The sequence below is a fragment of the Squalius cephalus genome (assembly GCF_949319135.1).
Source record: "Squalius cephalus genome assembly, chromosome: 9".
NCBI classification, from domain to species: domain Eukaryota; kingdom Metazoa; phylum Chordata; class Actinopteri; order Cypriniformes; family Leuciscidae; genus Squalius; species Squalius cephalus.
In genome coordinates this window covers 9,956,873-9,976,808 of record NC_137130.1, presented here as the reverse complement: position 1 = coordinate 9,976,808, position 19,936 = coordinate 9,956,873, and the positions used below count along the sequence as shown (strand labels likewise).

General features: G+C 37.4%; 1 protein-coding gene across 4 annotated transcripts in view; it reads right to left on the bottom strand.

Moving 5' to 3' along the window:
* The window catches only part of erbb4b (erb-b2 receptor tyrosine kinase 4b), a 303,711-nt gene extending 284,099 nt beyond the window's left edge, over window positions 1-19,612 (bottom strand). For 2 of the 4 annotated variants that reach the window (XM_079882023.1, XM_079882024.1), the window contains exon 1: window positions 19,251-19,612. In XM_079882023.1, the coding sequence (XP_079738149.1) occupies window positions 19,251-19,329 (79 nt within the window). In that variant the 5' untranslated portion in view covers window positions 19,330-19,612. The remainder of the gene's footprint in view (window positions 1-19,250) is intronic. The other 2 variants (XM_079882025.1, XM_079882026.1) reach the window with 1 other exon arrangement.
* Window positions 19,613-19,936: the final 324 nt, after the last annotated feature.

The following is a 19,936-nucleotide window of genomic DNA, read 5'->3' as shown; positions in this document are numbered from 1 at the left end:
GAATTTGTGAAAACGGTGGTGTCATGCGCACGCATATTACATGTTCAGCCTATAGGCGTGTTACTTTACAAAGTAACATCGCCAACTACTGGCATGACATGCATAATACAGCATTTTCTTATTGTTTTTGCGGATCCATGATTGGCGATTGTTTTGACAACATTGTCATCTGTGTGCAAAAAAACGCGAAAGAAAAAAAAATGTTTAAATGTACCCTTAGAGTCTAGCCAGTGGTTCCTCACTAATAAATCACATGTGATCAGTTGATGCCATCACCCCATTGTCTTGGCAGGACACTTGAAATATATGTATATGCATGTATATGTATGTTCTCTCTGACTGTTAATGTTTCACCCTACACTGCCTTGACTTTACATTTGGGCTTTGTGGGGTTAGTTACCCAACCCAGCACACCTCAACTCCTGAAACTCCTGAACTCAGTCCTTAGAAAACATACTGTTTAAGCGTGTGTGTGGAATCAGTATGTCGTATCTGTGAGTTATTATAAATTCTTGCTGGCAGCTGAGCAGAGGATTTAAAAGGTTGCTGTGCTCTGCAGTTGAAGATGGCACAGAAACTGTTGGAAAAACTGGCCAGTGAAGTGGCAGTGCTCTGTTTAGACCAGAGCGTTCTGGGTTCCCTCAGCCTTGCTTTGGGCTTCTCCCTTCATAACATGACAGATGGTTACAGAGAAGCAACAGAGCGATCAATAACACGAAGTGCTAAATCTGCTGAATCAGAAGCTTCTGCGTAGAGCTTTGCATGGCTCCCAAAAAATGTATTTTTAACTTGAGCTTCTTAAAAAGCTAAATATTAAATGACATTTAATAACTTGCACAGCTGAGATTCATAACACTGTAAACTGCTATAATATCAAAAAGTGCATTACGAATAACAATTCAAGGATGGCATTTAGAATATGGTAACATTTTATCTCACTCGCATATATGCACAAACGTGCAGTGGGGTCCAAAAGTCAAATAAAAAAAAAAAAATAAAAAAAAAACCTGTTTCAGGGGAAACTGAAATAAGAAATATTCAAGATTCTGTAATAAATTGTGTTACTAATTAAATAAGCACATTTCAAGCATATAGTTTTTGTACAAAAGTTAATATTTTCATGCTTACATCGAAGCACAAGAAGTTATTTTGTTAATCCGCAAATCATGCTGGAGAACATGATCGGCAGGTTGGCAAACTTGGCATTCATGTCTGCTACTCTCATTAAAGCAATAGAGGGAAAAACCAAATACTAAGAAAATTCTAAAATTCATTAAAACTTCAACATTACATTTTTAAATTACATTTAAAAAAAAAAAAAAAAAAAAAAAAACATTTTCACTTGTATACTTTTGGGATTTTCAGCAGAGAAAATGATACTCTCTCTTTGCTGACCTGGCTCATAAAGGAGTGCTAGTGGGGAGAGCAGCAGAACCTGCCAGCTCCCCCAGGGGCACAGAGTATGAGTGCCCATTAGAATGATAGGACCTGGCAGCTGGGTGCCCTTATACCCTTCTAATTAAACCCATGCCACACTGACACTGGCAACACTGCTCATTGTAGCCCGTTGAAGATGGGAAGGGTGTGAGGGGATGGCCTCTGGGCATTGTGGGATGACGTTGGGCATATAGGGAGGTCAAAGTGTGATTACAAGGTTTGCAAGGCAGCACAGTACTGATATTCCTCAAACATTTTGATCTAAACCCCATCCCTGCAGTAAGAGCAACCACATAGTCAATAGCCCCTTTCACACATTAAACTAGGTAAATCACCGAAAAAATGACCAGATTGACTTTTCTGGCAAATACACAAATGTGATTCATCTTTTTACAGGTAAGATACCATTTACATTCATTAGAGATGACAAAATCTCTAGTACCAAAATAGTACTATTCATTAGTGCCAAAATACTGGTAAACTCAGTGATGTCAATCTTTAGAAATTACCTTAAACCATGCACTGTTTTCTTCATCCACCTGGATGAGAAGTGCTTCAGTTTCACTATTTGTCCAAAAATTGTCAGAACTGATTTATTGGTATTTTTGAAAAGGTCCTGTTCACACATGATCTCCAAACGGTAATTTACCATTAAAGACCGCGGGGCCTGTCATAAACCCGGCACAATACGGTGCCAGGCGCGAAGCAAGTGTTTTTGCTAGTTTCATTTTCACGTCCTGCGCTACATTGTTTAAATAGCAAATGCATTTTCGCCCATTTGTGCGCGCATGGGCGTGCTGGTCTGAAAATGAGGTGTGTTCAGGCGCATTGTTGGCATGTTGCTATTTTGAGGCAACTGAAATAGATTGTTTAAATGACAAAAAAAAAAAAAATTGTGCCATTGACTTTATACCAGGTTTCAGTTGGCAGTATTTTTTTTTGTTATTTAGAGAGCGTGTTAGTAATATGCGCCTATAAGCGGGTCCACAACGCACGTACACTTTGTCCCGTAGATGGTCTGCTTGAGTGCTTTAACCTCGCGCACGAGCAGATCCGTTTCCTCATGAGAGAAGCGTTCAGTCTTTCCACTCACAAATTCCGTCATGTAAATAGCAATCCGCCATGGCGCGAGCACAACTGGCTTTTAAGGGGAATGGAAAATGAGGCTCAGATTGTTTTATTACACGTTATGCCCAAAACACACCATTACTCATTAAGAGAATAAGGACAACCCACCATGCGCCGAGCGCGCAAACCATTTTTCCCATCGTTAAACAAGCAAAAGTGGATTCGGACACGCCCTAACTGCACTTGCGCCATGCGATTACATCGTTAAAATAGGACCCTGTATGTGTGAAAGGGGTTCATATTTATTCCATTTTACACTGAAAAAAAGACGTGTTATTATTTAGAATTTCCATTAAAGAAAGTTTATACTGAAAGTATTACAGCCATACAACCATGAGCACTCCCGATCTCATCTGATTTTGGAAGCCAAGCAAGGTTTAGCTAGTTTAGTACTTGAATGGGAAACTGCCTGGAAAAAATTGAATGCGTTGATAAAGAGATGTAGTGTAAACTGCAAGGATGGCAAAGAGTTACCATACCATATCTGGGTTTACTCAGGCAGAGACGAAGGGCACTGAAACCATGTATTAAGTGAGTCAAACAAGTACTCTAATTAGAAGCGAGCTTGAACGAGTCATGAACTCCAGGAAAAGAGAGCATGAAGTGGAAAAAGGCCCAGCTGGATGCTTGCAAAGCCAGTTTGCATAAGAAAAAGAAAAAAAAGGAAAAACCAGAAAAAAAAAAACAAGAATACATTTAAAAAAAGCCCAGCTGAATGTGTGCAGTCATTTCACATGAGACAGAAACAAGAATACATGGGTGTTTCTTCAACTTGGCACTTAATCAATCAATCAATCAATCAATCAATCAATCAATCAACCCACCCTTGGCCCATTAAAGTAACCATAGCTGAACAAACAACAAATGCAAAACTATTTTATGCTTTATAAAGCATAGCAATGTATAATTTTACCATCAACTTCTGGGTAAAATGAAAGGAAGTGTTACAACTAATGACAAGTTTTCTCTTTCCCAATGAAAAAATCTGTGCAATGTCTTGTACAATGTTTTATTCATCCTGTGCCTGTCAGCGGGTGAGTGGGAAATATAAAGAAAGAGACAGCACTTTTACTCCCACTCTACCAGCTTCCAGTATTTACACTGAATAAATGCAAACCTGAATGCACAAAACTGCTTTCAAGTTGAATTATCTGAGACTACCCGTGTCTGAGAGGAGACAAAAATGCAGGATATGTTCCACAGTTCAGTCACGTGATTAGAGAAACCCCTCAGAGATGGCTCCTCCATCACAGGGGCCATTTAACTCAAAGACAGCATTTGTTGTTCGGGGCTTTGGCCCATCTCCGAGTGCGGTGTTCTTTTACCGGCTCAGCCCCAGGAGAGAACACAAAACTCAGGTAATGGGAGAGGAGTCTGGGAAACACCAAGCTGGCTATTATCACTCTGTAGGGCACAGCGCAGACACCTAAACACATGCTAAGAAGAGCACAGGAGATGGTGGGAGTACCTGAGGGTCACACGAGGGGGATTGAGATGCTCAGGATTCACAAGGGATACAATTATAGGGCATTCACATATACAGTTCAGCAAATGGCTGTACTGTTGGTTATAGTAGGCGTTATCACTGCTGGATGCCTGTAAAGCTATTGGTTAGTTGCACAATTGCCCATAGCAAATTATCTTAATTGACCCATTAGGGAGCACAAGTAGAGCATGGTTCTTGAATCCAAGGTCATGAGTTTGTGTGAGAAATCACAAAATGATTAAAATGCATATTTTAGATGTACCGTGAGTTGCTTTAGATAAAAGAATCCGCCAAATGTGTTAATGTAAATGTAAATGTAAAAATAAGATCTAATTTTATAAAGAATTAACAATTCTGCAGGGAAAATGTTTCTATATAAATTTCAGCAGTCCATAGTGCATCATCAACACAAATTATTATTATTTTTACACTTTTTAAATGCTTTTAACCAAAGCTACTTGCATTGCATTCAAGATATACACTACCATTTTGTGGTCTTTAAGACCTTTATCTTATTATTATTTAAAAACATAAAATAATAATAAAGAATGAATTAAAAATGATTAAAAGTGAGAGTAAAGACTTTACATTGTTACAAAAAAAGATTCACCAAAGGATCCTGAAAAAAATATATAGTTTCCATACAAATATTAAGCAAAATATTAGATTTTATAATATTAAAATAGAGAACAGTTATCAGTTATTAAAAAAAAAAAAAAAAGTCTTTTTGATCAAATAAACACAGCCTTGGTTTAAAAACATAAAATTATATATACCACCCCAACATATGCACCCCGACCCCAAACTTTTGAACAACAGCATACATTTCATCAATTTGTGAAAAATGTATGCAGTAGCCGGTGATCGTGTTTCTGTCCCTTTGTGCCAAGAACTTCCTTTGAACTTCCTCTTCTTCCTTAAATAGATTTTCTCCACACTTCTGCTTACCCATAGTGTTTGCAGAAAATCAATTATGGTGTGTTGGTCAAGAAAATAAAAATAAATCTTTTTGGCTTCAAGACCTTAAGAAAAGAGTTTGGAGAGAAAGATGCAGAGAGAAGAGAGCAGCGGGTTCCCTCCAAAAAGTTTAGTCAGGCTATAAAATCAACAAAAATCAAGAGTTTGTTCACTCAAAACAGAAAGAGAGCTGAGAAAAAAAAATGACTGTGAATTTACCAAAAGATGTCGACAGATTTACTCGACCCTTCACACAAACGCACAATCACAAATAAAATCACTCTCAAATCAAATCCCAAGCTATGACTTAAACGAGAAAAGTTTGGAAAGTTTGAGAAAAGGAGAAAATTGGAAAATGTCAAACAAGGGAAAGCGGATGAGTGAAAGAGACAACAAGAGAAAACTCTCTATAAAGTAATTTAAGCTAAATCTGCATCGTGGCCAAATATATATGTATACATATTAATATTCATAAGGAAACGTTCACATAGGATGTGAGAAATCCATGGGCATGTTGTGTGTATTATGCTTATTTGCAAATGCTAGTGATCTGGGGTGGAATTCTCTCATTCAATCCACTGCCGACTGCTTCTGATTAGGGAATAAAGTTGTTACTGTAACTGCTGCTCTACAATCAGTTTCTCCAACTTCTGGAAAAAGCTATCCACTAGCATTTCCAATCATCTAAAATGCTATGCGCAGTCTCAAGTCTTTCACTAACGACTACCCTAATTTATTTTTTTTATTTTTTTTTATTTTTTTTAAATAGCATTCATATATTCAAAAGTTTAGAGCTGGTACGTATTATTTTATATATATATATATATATATATATATATATATATATATATACTGTATATATATAAAATTATACATATTATACAATTATACATATATATGTGCGTGTATATGTATGTGTGTGTGTGTGTGTGTATATATATATATATATATATATATATATATATATATATACATACATACATACATATATACATATACATACATATATACATATACATACATATATACATAAATATATAAAAAAATTATAATATTGCAGAACATTATTAACATTTAACGTAGCTATTTCATATTTTAAAATATTAGTTATTCCTGTGATGGCAAAGCTGAATTTTCAGCATCATTACTCAAGTCTTCAGTGTCACATGATCCTTCAAAACTCATTCTAATATGCTGATTTGGTGCTCAAGAAACATTTCTCATTATCATCAGTTTAAAACAGCTGTATTGCTTAATACTTTTGTGGAAACCATGATAGATTTTTTTTTTTTTAGGATTCTTTGATTAATAGACTGCATTTATTTAAAAATATAAATCTGTTGTAACATATAAGTCGTTACTGTAACTTTTGAGTAATTTCATGCATCTAATTTCATTAAAAAATATATATAACAGTAGTGTGTTGTTTATCAATACAAAAATCACCAAACAAATCCCATTTAAACTTATGTTATGTAAAATGTAGGCCCGCTAGATTTCATCCCAACTTCTAAAAATGTTCACATTGATATTGACGCTACTGATGAGGTCCGTATGATGGCATTTGGTAACAGGTTCAAATGTAGGATTTTGCGGATTGAGTAAAGTAATTAGTATGATAAGGTTAGGCATACTGGTATATATTTTACCTGTCTAAATAACAATAATAATAAATAATTCATCTCAAGTGTTTTGCATAGGAAGTGAACGCATAAAGTAGGTGGCATGACTGCGTACCACACAAATGGCAATCCCTTCGGGCATCCCTGAGGTCTGCTAGCAGTGAGTTTGAGGGAGAAAAGATGGAGCGGCAGTATGAGATAGAGACACACCGCCGAGCGGCATGCAGTGGTTGTGTAGATGGGTGTCCGGTGGCCGGCCATAATAAAACGTCCCTGTCAGAGGCTTGTGGCTCCCCAGAGTGAGGTCTGATTAATTGGGCTGTCCAGTCTCTCTGATAGCAGCTGCTTTACCCACTGCTCCTGGGAACCGTACCCATGCCCCTTTCATTCAACCCCATGCCAAAAAAGGGAACGAAAAAAGAAAGAAGCGAATATCTGGCCTTCGAACCTTTGCGGCTAAAATTAGAGACTCTCTTCCCTCCATATTCCAAAATGATCCTGCATCAGCATTCTGTTCACCTTGCTGGGGGGTTTAGTGTGTATTTATGCATGTGTATCGGGAAGCAGGGAACATTCAAACAGCAGATGCCTCAGCATGAAGCATTTACAAGTTTCAGTCTCAGTCATGTGTGCGTGTGTACAAGTGTGTAACAATCTGTTAAATCTATAGCCAGGTCACCATAAGACCTCCTAGATTAAGCACAGCTGTCCACAGTAAATAGCCACAGAAGGCAAAACTCAACAAAGATGACATTGCAACAAAATTGCTATGCAAAGCCCAAAGTCCTACTAAACAATGCTGTGCTGCCCGTGATTCTCTGCTCTACTGTATCACCAAATACTAGGGATGGGAAATGTAAGAAATCGTGAAGTTGTAATTGTAAATAGAAACTGTAAGGTATTGTAAGAAATTAAAATGTGTTTTCTTTATTGCGTTGCCACTAACCGTTCTTTCATTACTTTTGAGGAAAAACTATTTGGAAAAACAGACATGCAATTCCATTCCCAAATGATGAAATTATAGATTAACATTAAAATTCTTGCAAAACGTCTGTTTACACAAATATTTAGATGACTTTTCAGTAATTTTAGAGACGGCATAACTGCAGTCCAGTCATTTCCACTGAGCTTAAACAGAAACTAGACAAAAAAAAAAGAATAATTTGACTCATTTATTCATTCATTTGAACTCTTTCCCCGCCATTGATGGAAATTTCCATAATTTATGAGACAACACCTCCCTGACATTGATGGAAATTTCCAGCTTTCTGTGTTTTCACTGTTATATGCGATGACACATCTTCTGAAAGAGTACGGAATCTCTGGATCAAAACAGGCAAAAAAATGAAGCAGAAACAAGCGACAGCATGTAAGCAGATACATATATAAACTAACACGATCATCAACATTAAACAGCATATACATCAAAACTGCCTAATGTTATCCAATGAAATGTCAACCTAGGACGAGCTATAGGACTGGGAAGCTTTAGGGGTGTTGATGAACTCGATCTCCATCTATGTTTTGATCATCGATCTTTTTTTTTTTTATGAAACTCACCCACATTCAAGGGTTGATAAAAAAGAATGCCTTGAGCTATAATAAAATGTTGTTTGTTTTTGTTTAAAAGCAGAGGCTCTGTTCTTTCTTTTGCATGTTCAGATATTCATACAACAAAATATTCTGTGGGCCATGAAAGTTTTGTGAAAATGATCAAAAATGCATGGTGGGGAAAGAGTACTAACAAAAACTATTTGGTTAATAAGATAAATTTGTTCAGGAATCTGTTGGACTTCACTGGTTGTGATGTACTGTTTTGATTCACTAAGAAATATAGGGGCTCATAAGATTCATTCACTTGAGAATCAGTTGGAAAAAAATAACACTAGTGTTGTGAATCAAAACCATACAGCATGACCCGTGATTCAATAAAAAGAACCGGCTCATGAGAGTCATTCACTCAGGAATCAATTGGACTACAATGGCTGCACTGTATGGTTGATTCACTGAAAAGTACCAGCTCATAAGAGCCATCAGAACATCATTCAGTCTCTGGTATTTAAAAAAAAAGTTATTAATACCATCTACAGAAGAAAGAGCTTGCTTCGAAGTCAATTCATTGGGGAAATTGTTCATCACTTCCAGGTAAAACGGAGCTAAAAAAACCCAGACTTTCACAGAGAAAAATAACTCAGCAGACAGACACAAAGACAGCAACTCTCCCTTCCTCTAAGCTTCTACAAGTTGAACGACAGTCCTTGCTCAGCACATGGCTCATCTCTCCCGCAGTCAGTCAGCCAGCCAAGGTCAATTGCCTTTTCCCCTTTCCTCTCATTCAGTGCTTTATGTGCCTTTACGGCCGACGTTTTTTCTCCTCTGCACCAAGGTGACCGCTGGCCCACAGAGACTGGCACAGACTGCTGGGCAGCGTTAAAGGAGTAGTTCACTTTAGAATGAAAATTACCCCATGATTTACTCACCCTCAAGCCATCCTAGGTGTTTATGACATTCTTCTTTCAGATGAATACAATCGGAGTTATATTAAGAAATGTCGTGGCTCTTCCAAGCTTGATAATGGCAGTGGATTGCAACCAACAGATTGAAGCTCAAAAAAAAGTGCATCCATCCGTTATAAACGAACTCCAAACGGCTCTTTATGCCGGAAGTAGCGTAGTGCATCATGGCGTAGTGTAAATGTCAGCAGTACGTCGCATTACTCGCACAAGTTGTGCTTTACACTTAAATAGAATCCGTATGTCCGTTTGGCCGGAAGCTAGTTATTTTACTTTAGAAAGTTTTAAATTTGAATCTTTTTCTAACACAAACTCATCGTTTTGCTTCAGAAGGCCTTTATTAACCCACCGGAGCCGTTTGGAGTTCGTTTATGACGGATGGATATACTTTTTTGAACTTCAATCTGTTGTTTGCAATCCACTGCCATTATAAAACTTGGAAGAGCCAGAACTCCGATTGTATTCGTCTGAAAGAAGAATGTCATTTACACCTAGGGTGGCTTGAGGGTGAATAAATCATGGGGTCATTTTCATTTTAAAGTGAACTACTCCTTTAAAATATCAACAAATGCAGCACAGGCCTGACCCTCTGGTTCAGTCTGATCGCTTTCCCTTTCCACCTCTGGTCATTTTATATTTCCTCAATCCTTTAATCACATTATTGCTTCTTTCTAAACTTCACCATTAACTTTTATTTGGCATTTCTCCATTTCACTCTCATAAATGGCATAAGCATTCACACTTCTCTTAAGTGCTCGCTTTTATTCTTCAATGTCTTTTTCCTCCTTTCTAAATCTCTCATTTTCTGTCTCTTCCATTTCCTCTCTCCCTGATGTCTCCTTACGGGCTGTAAAATCACCTATAAACCGCTCACATCCATAAGAGCTTCATTAGCGGGGACAGAATGTGTCTGTTGCACACAGCACAATAAAAATATGTCCCTGAGAGGGAATACAAACATTTAATTATACAGCAATGACATACAAATATAGAAAAAGGAAGACTGAAAGAGAGAGAAAATGGCTTGAAGGTGAAATGTGCAATCTATACACCACTACTGGTAGCAAACGGAACTGCAATCCGCTTAAGCGAATGTTTAAAAAAAGAGAGAGGGAGCGATTTTAAAGCTAATGCTAGGTTGGGACAACATGTTTTTGGCAGACGGGAAAGTGTTTGAAGTGTGTAAATTGGTGCTATTAGTGATGCTGAAATTACACGCTTCACCTTTAACTCATCAAGTATTTACAACATTAATTTTGACAGTCAATTCTAGAGATGGGCAGAATATTGAATATTTAAACTTACAAAATAGTGTTACTAAATGATGACAGTTTAAAATTGTCCCAAAAGTTGAATCAATGATTCAGCGGTAATGCAATGTCCAGACTGTTTCTTACAATGAATTGATTCAGCGGATGACTTTATCCAGGTATATCCTCTTAAATAAATAATGGAACATTTTCACATTTCTGGGCTTCTCAAATGCATAAGTCATCATGGTTATGTACACTTCTAAAGTGTCATTCCATGTCAAATCAACCAAATTTCAGCTTCTTCGGCTCATTTATTTTTATTTTGTTAATATATTTTTCTGAAGAAAGACAAACATAAATTTTACAAAGCCAAAATATTAAATGTCATGGATGTATATTTACAGAGTAATCCACTATTTTGTATTAGGAGGTCAAAATGACAAAATTCCCCTGAGATTTGGAGCCAAATTACAGGAGAGTACAGATGGCACCATCATTTTATTTATTTTTTTTACACAGAGATTGGTAGGTCTGTTTGTTGAATAGATTGACTTTAGCAATCTTTGCAGCATTATATGCCAACAGACAGTTCAAAAAGGGGAAAAAGTACTTTGGTTTATAGCAAAACTTTACTTTTATGGCCCTATATCGTTCAATTCCAGAGATATTCTGATATCAATATGGCTCCATGAGTAAACTGGTAAATGTACACATTTTCAGTGATCAAAAACCAAAAGGTTTTTTTTTATTTTTTTTTTTTTTATCACAACAAATGCATAGAACAGACATGTCTGAGTGCCATAAATATTGTTTTTCCAATGTTTGCATGCATGTAACTAAAAAAGTATTAAATATATATTTAATATCCTTCTAGATTCTCATTCTTAATAAACATTATATTTGTAATTTTCATTTTATTTTCATTTTATGGTTCAATCCACTAGATATGTGACCCATGACATTTAATATTTTGGCTTTCTTCTTCATTTATGTATTTTTTACCAGAAAAAAAAATCTAAATCAACATTTTTAGCAGGGGACAGTCGACCAAAACTGACTAATATTTACCGTTAACCAGTTTTTGTCATTTAATAAAGGTATAAAACTCAAAGTAATAACGTACATATACATATAAAAGTAGAATTATATATATATATATATATATATATATATATATATATATATATATAAAGAAAACAAACTTTTCTAGATTTAGGATGTTAATAACTATGGAAATGCATCATCACAGTATGTGAAAAGGGTCCATATAAAATACATTAAAAAAGAAAATATTCAGCGCACATCCACATATTTGCCTGCTCTTCTGATATTTACTCAAACACATATTAGCAAATCAAGATTAAGTCCATTCGGGCAACACAGTCATTTTTAAAAAGTCAGTATCGCTCAAAGCCTGCCTGTAATTACATTGTAAATGCAGATTAGCACTGAATATTTTAAAAAAGGATTACAGAGAAAGAGTGCAAGGCATTCAGAGAAACTGCCCCTTCAGCAGCCCCTCACAAGAAAGAAAAACATGAAACGCTCATTAGAGGGAGGTGCATTTTGTTTATAGCCAAGAACACGAGTCTGTAATTATTCTTTTATTTGTTAAGTCCATTATTCAGGAGTTTGAAAAAGCAAAAGTGGAGGAGGGTGGGATTTAAATAAGGAGAAACAGCTCACTTAGTTGTCAGCGACCTTAGAGGGAACAAGGGGAAAAAAGACAAGAAATTGGGGATGCACAAATAACTTTAATTCCGTATAATTGCTTTTAATTCCATGCGCTGCGGTAATGAGCGCATTTTAGCAAAGATTAGGCCTATATCCATTGTCATACTAATTTCTTGCTTTTGTGGCATGCACAAGAAAGGGATGAAAGAAGTTGAAAGGAAGAATTGAAGCAGAAGGCAGGAGAAGCCTGGAGAGCAGGACGACTGTATTAAACGATTGGCAGTGTCAATCAGAGCCAATGTTTCGTTTTCTCCATCTCTGTCCTCACGCAGACGAAAATCCTCGGAATGGCACTTATTAACAGCCCCTCTGCTGTTCTTAATTGTAGGCTGACAAAGCCTGTCTTTGGCTTTGGGAGAGAGGGACAAAAGCGGCTCTCAAACATCATAGTCACAGACGTCTGAGCTGCTCATGTACATCTGAATAGCACTTTGTATAATGAGTCAGAACACTGAATGTTATGAATTTTGTCAGTGTGAAGAGGTGGAACTTGAGTTTGCATGAAACAATAGCTAGCGGCTGTTTGCCGCTGATTGGCGTTGCGCTGTTTATTGGCTGTCACTCTGTCACCCTTGTCACTTAAAAGGGAGAAGAACTGTCATTAAACTTGACTGTTCATCTGAACTCTGATTCAGGTGAAATGGCCAACATATTACAGTCTGCAAATCTGAAAATTGCAGCAATTTTCAATTTATCAATAGCAGTGTTTGCTTATAGGCTCATACTTAGGGTTAGAGGTTTGAAGAAACCCTTACGACACTGTGGCACAGACACAAATGTGAATGAGCTTTAAATTGTGTGGTTTGCCGAGGAGAAATTCCATAGACATTGAAGGAGAGACCAGAGCCATATAGGGACCATATTATGACTCGATTAGCAACCACCTAGTAACCATCACTAACACCTTTGCAACTTAAAGGGATAGTTCACTTTGAAATTAAATTTTGGTATGTTTTAGCTTACCTCAAGGGCATCCAAGATGTAGGTGTCTTTGTTTCCACAGTAGTTTCAATTTTGATATTTTTAGGTCAAACCGTTCTTGTCTGTCAGTCATATAATGCAGGTTTGTGGTCACTGTCTCAAAGAGCATGCACAGAGTCCAAATTAAACAATTCCCCATCGTAAGTACACATTAATGGCCTAAGACACGAAACGAGCGGTTTGTGTGAGAAAACGAACAGTATTTATATCGTTTTTACCTCTTGTACACTTTCCGGCACTTGCGCAGACTAAGCCAGAACGCGCGCACACGTCACACACCAGGAAGTGCGCGTGCCCTCAGTTCACTTGGACGTGGTTGTGTACAAGAGGTAGAAACGATATAAATACTGTTCGTTTTCTCACACAAACCGCTCGTTTCGTGTCTTAAGCCATCAATGTGTACTTACGATGGGGAATTGTTTAATTTGGACTTCTCTGTGCATGCTCTTTGAGACAGTGACCATATACCTGCATTATATGACTGACAGACAAGAACGGTTTGACCTAAAAATATCAAAATTGAAACTACTGCGGAAACAAAGACACCTACATCTTGGACGCCCTTGAGGTAAGCTAAAACATACCAAAATTTAATTTCAAAGTGAACTATCCCTTTAATACAACCTCCCAAAATCAGGGAGACTTTCTCCAAACAATAAAACAAGTTAAAGGTTGAGTACTACTTACAAGAATTCATTTCCGCTAATCTGGGTTACAGTGAGGCACTTACACGCAGTGTAAGACATAATATGCATCTTAAAATGATTTTAGTGTGGAAAAATTCCCTTACTAACCTTTTCCGTGTAAAGATACAATCTTACCCTAAAATGACTTTAAAATGATGGCTGAATTTTTTTTTACCCGTTTTACAGCTCAAATAATACACATTTTATCTGAGGAAGTATTATAAATCCTAAAATGAAAAGCTTTCTGCTTTTATATCCTCCCAAAAAAAAAAAGGCTCCATTTATTTGCACTTTAAGTGCCACACCATTCCCTCCATTATTTTTTAAAGAAAAGTAGGGACGAGTCTAAATAATTTTTTGGTGGAAATCAAAATTACGCCACAAGTGCTGTTGATTGAGCTTACTGGACTCACATATTTAGTAGATATGAAAGGACAAAAGATGCTTGGGGCATTCAGAAGAGACATTTTGTTAGGCACAGACGAAATCCAAAATGATAAAGAGTTGCCCGAAAAAAGACAGAAAAAGGTGTTGTCATGCTGTAATCGTTCTAATGCCTCGCTCAGCTCTCAAAACAATTTGATTCCAGCACATTCTCTTCAGGCCAAGATTGCTCTTGTTTCAATACATCACTGCTGAACTTGTAAAGATGGAAATCAAGAAAACAGCCACATGGGGTCGATCTGGCAGTCACTGCTGTTCTAGATAAAGAGAAAGCATCCCCAACCAGCGGAGCTGAGCAGTCAGAGGTTAAATGATTTGAACCTCTGACTTACAGTGTAGCTGACCTTCGACTTCTGTCTGATGCGATTCTCTAAGATACTATTGTAAAGCTATTGTCAGAATGAACATTTTCTCTGAAAACAATTTTGCGTAATGAATTACACATGGGTTGCCATGTCCTTTTACACTTGGTCAAACACTGCATGTATGAATACTGATAACAGTTCAGTAAAGTGTCAAACCAACAGAAGATTGTAAACACAGTATGAGCATATGAATGCATAAAAGGCCACATTATAAACGTTCTCTCTTTCTCTGTTCTCCCTCACAGACTCTGTAAGGTATCAAGTCTTATTAGACTTCAGCCTGTATAAAGGCATTTCACACTTGTTGTTGGCACCAATTGTACCACAACTCTGCTCAGTAACTGTTGAAAGGCCATGTAATTCGATTCATTAGATGTGGGGAGAAAAAAAAAATGAGACATGTTTGGAGAGAAAACGGTAAGGTACAATTTACAGTATACAGATCCTCTAGTGTACTATTTTTGCTATTTTGTAATTGTTTGATCATTGGCCATAACATCAAATCTCACATGGGTTCTTTCAGCGTCTCACACCATGCATACAGCGTTTCAAGTTAATAAATAGTTCCAAACCATTAAATTCTGTTTTTTGTACATACAATGAATCTGAACTAGGCCTTCAAGAAGACCTTAACATTTAGATATGATCTTTGAGCCTTAAAAAGAAAAAGAAAAGAAAAAACAATCATTCAAAGGAGATTCAGCGGGCAGGTTTTGTTGGTTAAATCACTGTAGAAATTGAGAGAAGTGACAGAATGAATATGCAATGTGCTTTGAGCCAGTAGCAGGTCTACCATGATCAAATCCACAAACAAATCATCAAATTCCCATTAGCCTCTGGAAGGCTGAGGCAGCACATGTATCGCAGTCAGTGCAGGGAGACACTCAGAGCCGGAGCAGAGAGCAACACGCTGCGCAGGAACCCGCCTTCGCTTGGCAGGAGTTGGCGCTCCTAACAGAATCAAAGGCTGCTTTTCTTCCCATTGAGACACACGGGCTCAGAGGTCAGCCTGCCTTTCTTGGACCAAGATGGAGAAAAACTGAATAAATGGGCTTTGTGAGACAATGGGTTATTGCTGCGTGGGCAGGCGTTTGTAGCACTGTGCCCTCTCACTTTGACAAAATAAAAAGAGAGCGAGAGATGATGCGCTTCGACTGCCACGATAAAAGCAAATACTTTACCCTTCTTTGTTGATAGGGCTTCCTGTCTGTGCCACACTGTGTAAACATTTAGATACTGTGAACTTGAGATGTGTGTGCCTGGATGATATAAATAAACAACACCTCACGAATAAGCATATGCCATATCATAAGCCGCAGACGGAGTTACATGTTATACAGGATAAAGAAAAAAGATTTGCGTAAACAACAGCATTAAAAAAAGCAGAGATTAAAAAGAAGGGAAGACAGCATGCTCAAAATGGATTCAATAGAGCAATGAAACTTCTACAGAAAGTGAGGAGGGGGAAAAGGAGAAAGGATTCCCGTGGGATACTTTGGCCTCATATGGGAGCTGTCAATCAAAAGCTTGTATGAAACCTCGAGAGGCCAGATCAGAATGGACAGAGCTAAGGAAATGTACTTTCCCACAGTTAACAAAAATTTAATATTCACATTGATAGATAGATAGATAGATAGATAGATAGATAGATAGATAGATAGATAGATAGATAGATAGATAGATAGATAGATAGACAGATAGATAGATAGATAGATAGATAGATAGATAGATAGATAGATAGATAGATAGATAGATAGATCTACATTAAAAAAGGCATTTTAATCCTTAAAATGGTTCTGTAAGTTCAGTGTGGAGCCATTTTAAGATTTTAGATATACAGACAAACTACCCTGTATTATTCACTTCTCATGCTTGTAACACAGCTCCATTGTAGCAGGGAATCTATCATAGATTCATAGAAAAAGATCAGATAGAGAAAAGGAGAGTTAAATTGCTGAACGATTAATTTTCATCAGCAGCCAGTCTCACTGACGGGACTTAATCCAAAGCTAAGCCGATTAACAAACTGATATTTGTGTTCCTACTATTCCCCACAAGTCTTGCTACTGGCACGGCTCCTAAATGTCATGGAATAGACTGATTTAAATTCACGACCATCTTCAGACAGATTGAAACGATAACCGATACTGAACACAATAATGAGTAATACAGCCAACTAACACAACAGCACACTGCAGTGGTCAGATCTCTCATCATCATAATCATTATCATCAACCCTTTCATAAACTCGGCATTCAGCAGAAGGACAAGCTTCAAGATTTGCCCATTTTATGACCTGTGACTGATGAGACAAATTGTGCAAAATAAACAGATTATTGACCAAAACCAAGTTACATAATTTAATAATCATTTAAATATTTAACATTAATATTTCATTCACTATGAATTCATGGAATCATGCACATGTTTAATGAACTTAGGTTCAATAATTATGTTTAGGTAGTTGACAAAACTTTCCTTCAAAAAGGATTTCAGGCTAAACCTGACATGCAAATGGAAAAGTCTACAAAACTTTCTTCACAGCTGTAAACGATCTTTACCTTCAAGTTCATTTAAAATGCACCTATGGCGTGAGTGACAAATTAGTTTTTAAAATGTCTCCGCATCAATATGAGTTTATAAAACCTGCATGCATAACAAATAGGTATAGATTAACTGGAAACATTTAGCTTTTTGATGAAGTATAGCATGTCAAATCACTGGACAACAGCTTGAAAGTTTGCCATACTCATTACCCAATAATAGTAACGATCGGTTAAAATGGTTCTGTTAAAAAAAATTAAAATTAAACTTGCAAAGGCTGTTTAGCACCAAAATTGATTATTCTATTGTTGCAAGCCAAAGAAACATTCGGAGATATGTACCATTTCTTACAAATAATGTTCGTAATAAGCATGTTATTTAGCCTACTTTTACCGACTGTAACTTTGCAGAGTATCCTACAGTAGTGTTGTTGTTGTTGTTGTTTTAGCTGTATACCCATTAAAATCGCTCTCCCCTAAGGCTTTTTAATTTATTTAATCTAAAATAACAATTGGATCAGGATCGTGTCTCCTCCGGGCAGCGCAGCGGAGCGCAGACGTGCGTCAGGAGCCCGTGCCTTTGCCAATGACACTGAGATCAGTGACGAACTATAACAACTGATTCATTCGTGATCTTTACCTGATTTCGACAACTGCTTTTGCCCTTTAGTCAATGGTCAGTGTGTCTAATCGCCAGAAATAACGGATTAGCTTTGAAAACACACAACGCAAACTGCGCATATAGAGACAAACATTTGAAAGTTTCGAGCGATTCAAATTCATCAAATGGCGTAATGCTTTGCTATAAAGTTTTCTTGAATGTTTTAATGAGGTCAGTTCAGCTCGACTGTGATGGAGGATCGTGGCTACAGCATCATTTATACTACTGTAATCGATATCGAGGTTGATTAATTTATACCTATTCTGGATGGATCTGCGTTTGAAAATTAGTCACGATGACTATTCATCAATGCATGTGTGCGTGTAGGCTATGTGGGGGGAGGGGGAGGAAATGAGTATGCCAAGCTAAAATGATTTATTTGTATTTTACTTTATAAAATGTATTTCAGTTAGCCTATTATTTTAATATCATTGCTTTTTAACATTTATACTTGGAATAGACAACATATTATTTGTATGTAGCTACACATGAAAACTATAGGCTAATGTCAATAAAGGAGAGAGAGAGAGAGAGAGAGAGAGAGAGAGAGAGAGAGAGAGAGAGAGAGAGAGAGAGAGAGAGAGAGATTCAGACTATCTCGGTTCATACTACCACCATGTGGAGATGTGGACGCAACATTGCTGTGTATGTATTCTTATGTCATAAAATCTGCCAGTCATATTATGTTATAATTTCAAAAATGCTACTTACATGTTAAAAACATTTAGTCTGTTTAGTTAAGCAAACTTTTCAATGAAAAAACATTCGAAATAGACCATGAATTCCCAATAAATTGTACATTAAGACAGCTTACAAATAAACTACATTTCTGCATGTTTACATCAAAAAATGAAAAGGACGCTCAAATCAGATATGGCGCATTTGATTGCACGATGACATTTCAAGTTTCCAGTTTCTTCTCAGCCAACGAAAAGTCAACTATAAGCAGTCACACGCACCAGAGGTAGGCTACGACTCAAGGCAACAGAAGTGATTTTTCACATGCACGGAAAGCAATGACCACTCAAACTCTTTCTCAGACAGTGTACGGGCTGAGAATAACAAAACAAACGTCCAATGAGACTGAATGCCCCTTTCAGTGCCACTCTGCGCTATCAGTGCCATTGCTCCAACTGTATGCCAGCCTATTTCACACCAACACACATAGAGACTCTATGCATGAAATCTATGCATCATTGTGGTAGTGAATGAATGGCACTCATTTACCATTACAATAACGCATCTTATAGATTTCAGGCTTTTAATGTTAAGGGAGATTCAGGCACCAAAAAAAAAAAAAAAAAAAAAAAAAAAGGTTTCTCGCACCAGAGGATGGGTACTGCGAGAAGCATCCTCAAAAAAGTAAGCAGAGCTCATAGGTGCGTGCACGAGACGCATAAACACCTTTGCGCACGAGACGATGGTCAGTCGTTTACTCACCTTGCTGCGAGTCGCTCAGACGGACCGCCACAGAAGTGAGAAGAAACCCGAGGCAACACAGAGAAGATGCCAGCTTCATGTTTGAAGTTGCCCGTGTGTTTCACATGTCCAACACCATATCCTTTTAATTTAAATGTCTTAAGACAGGAACGCAACTGCGGAGGAGTGACTTCTCAAGTGCTGCTGTTGCTTGTCAGAGTAAATAAGGAAATAAGACGTCCCGTTTAAATGGTAAAATAGTCCTCAGGAAAGAGTGTAAAAGTTCAGGAGCGAGAAATTTGCTGTTTAGTGCTTTGACAGGATCTCGACGCAAGGCTCATGCCATTACTCTCTTCAGACGCTCTTCAGCGCTACGACGGCACAAAGCCTAAGACACGCCCCCGAAGACCTACACACCGCCCTCCGCTCAACTGATTGGTCCAAAGTCTGTATAATTAGACAAGAGCCCGCCTTAGCACGCCCAGCGTAATTTTTGATTGGCTCAAGAGGCACTCGCTTCTAAATACACCTGTCTCGTTCTGCATACAGCGTCTTCTTTAACAGGGCGTTTGTTCAGATTTCAAGAGGTTTAAAAGCAAAGCTTTTCCCATCATGAATTGTCAGAGGACGCATGTAGACGTCGTTATTCCGAATTAAGCTCTACAGAAGTTGGATGATTATACAATATACCACCCCAGACGGTATAT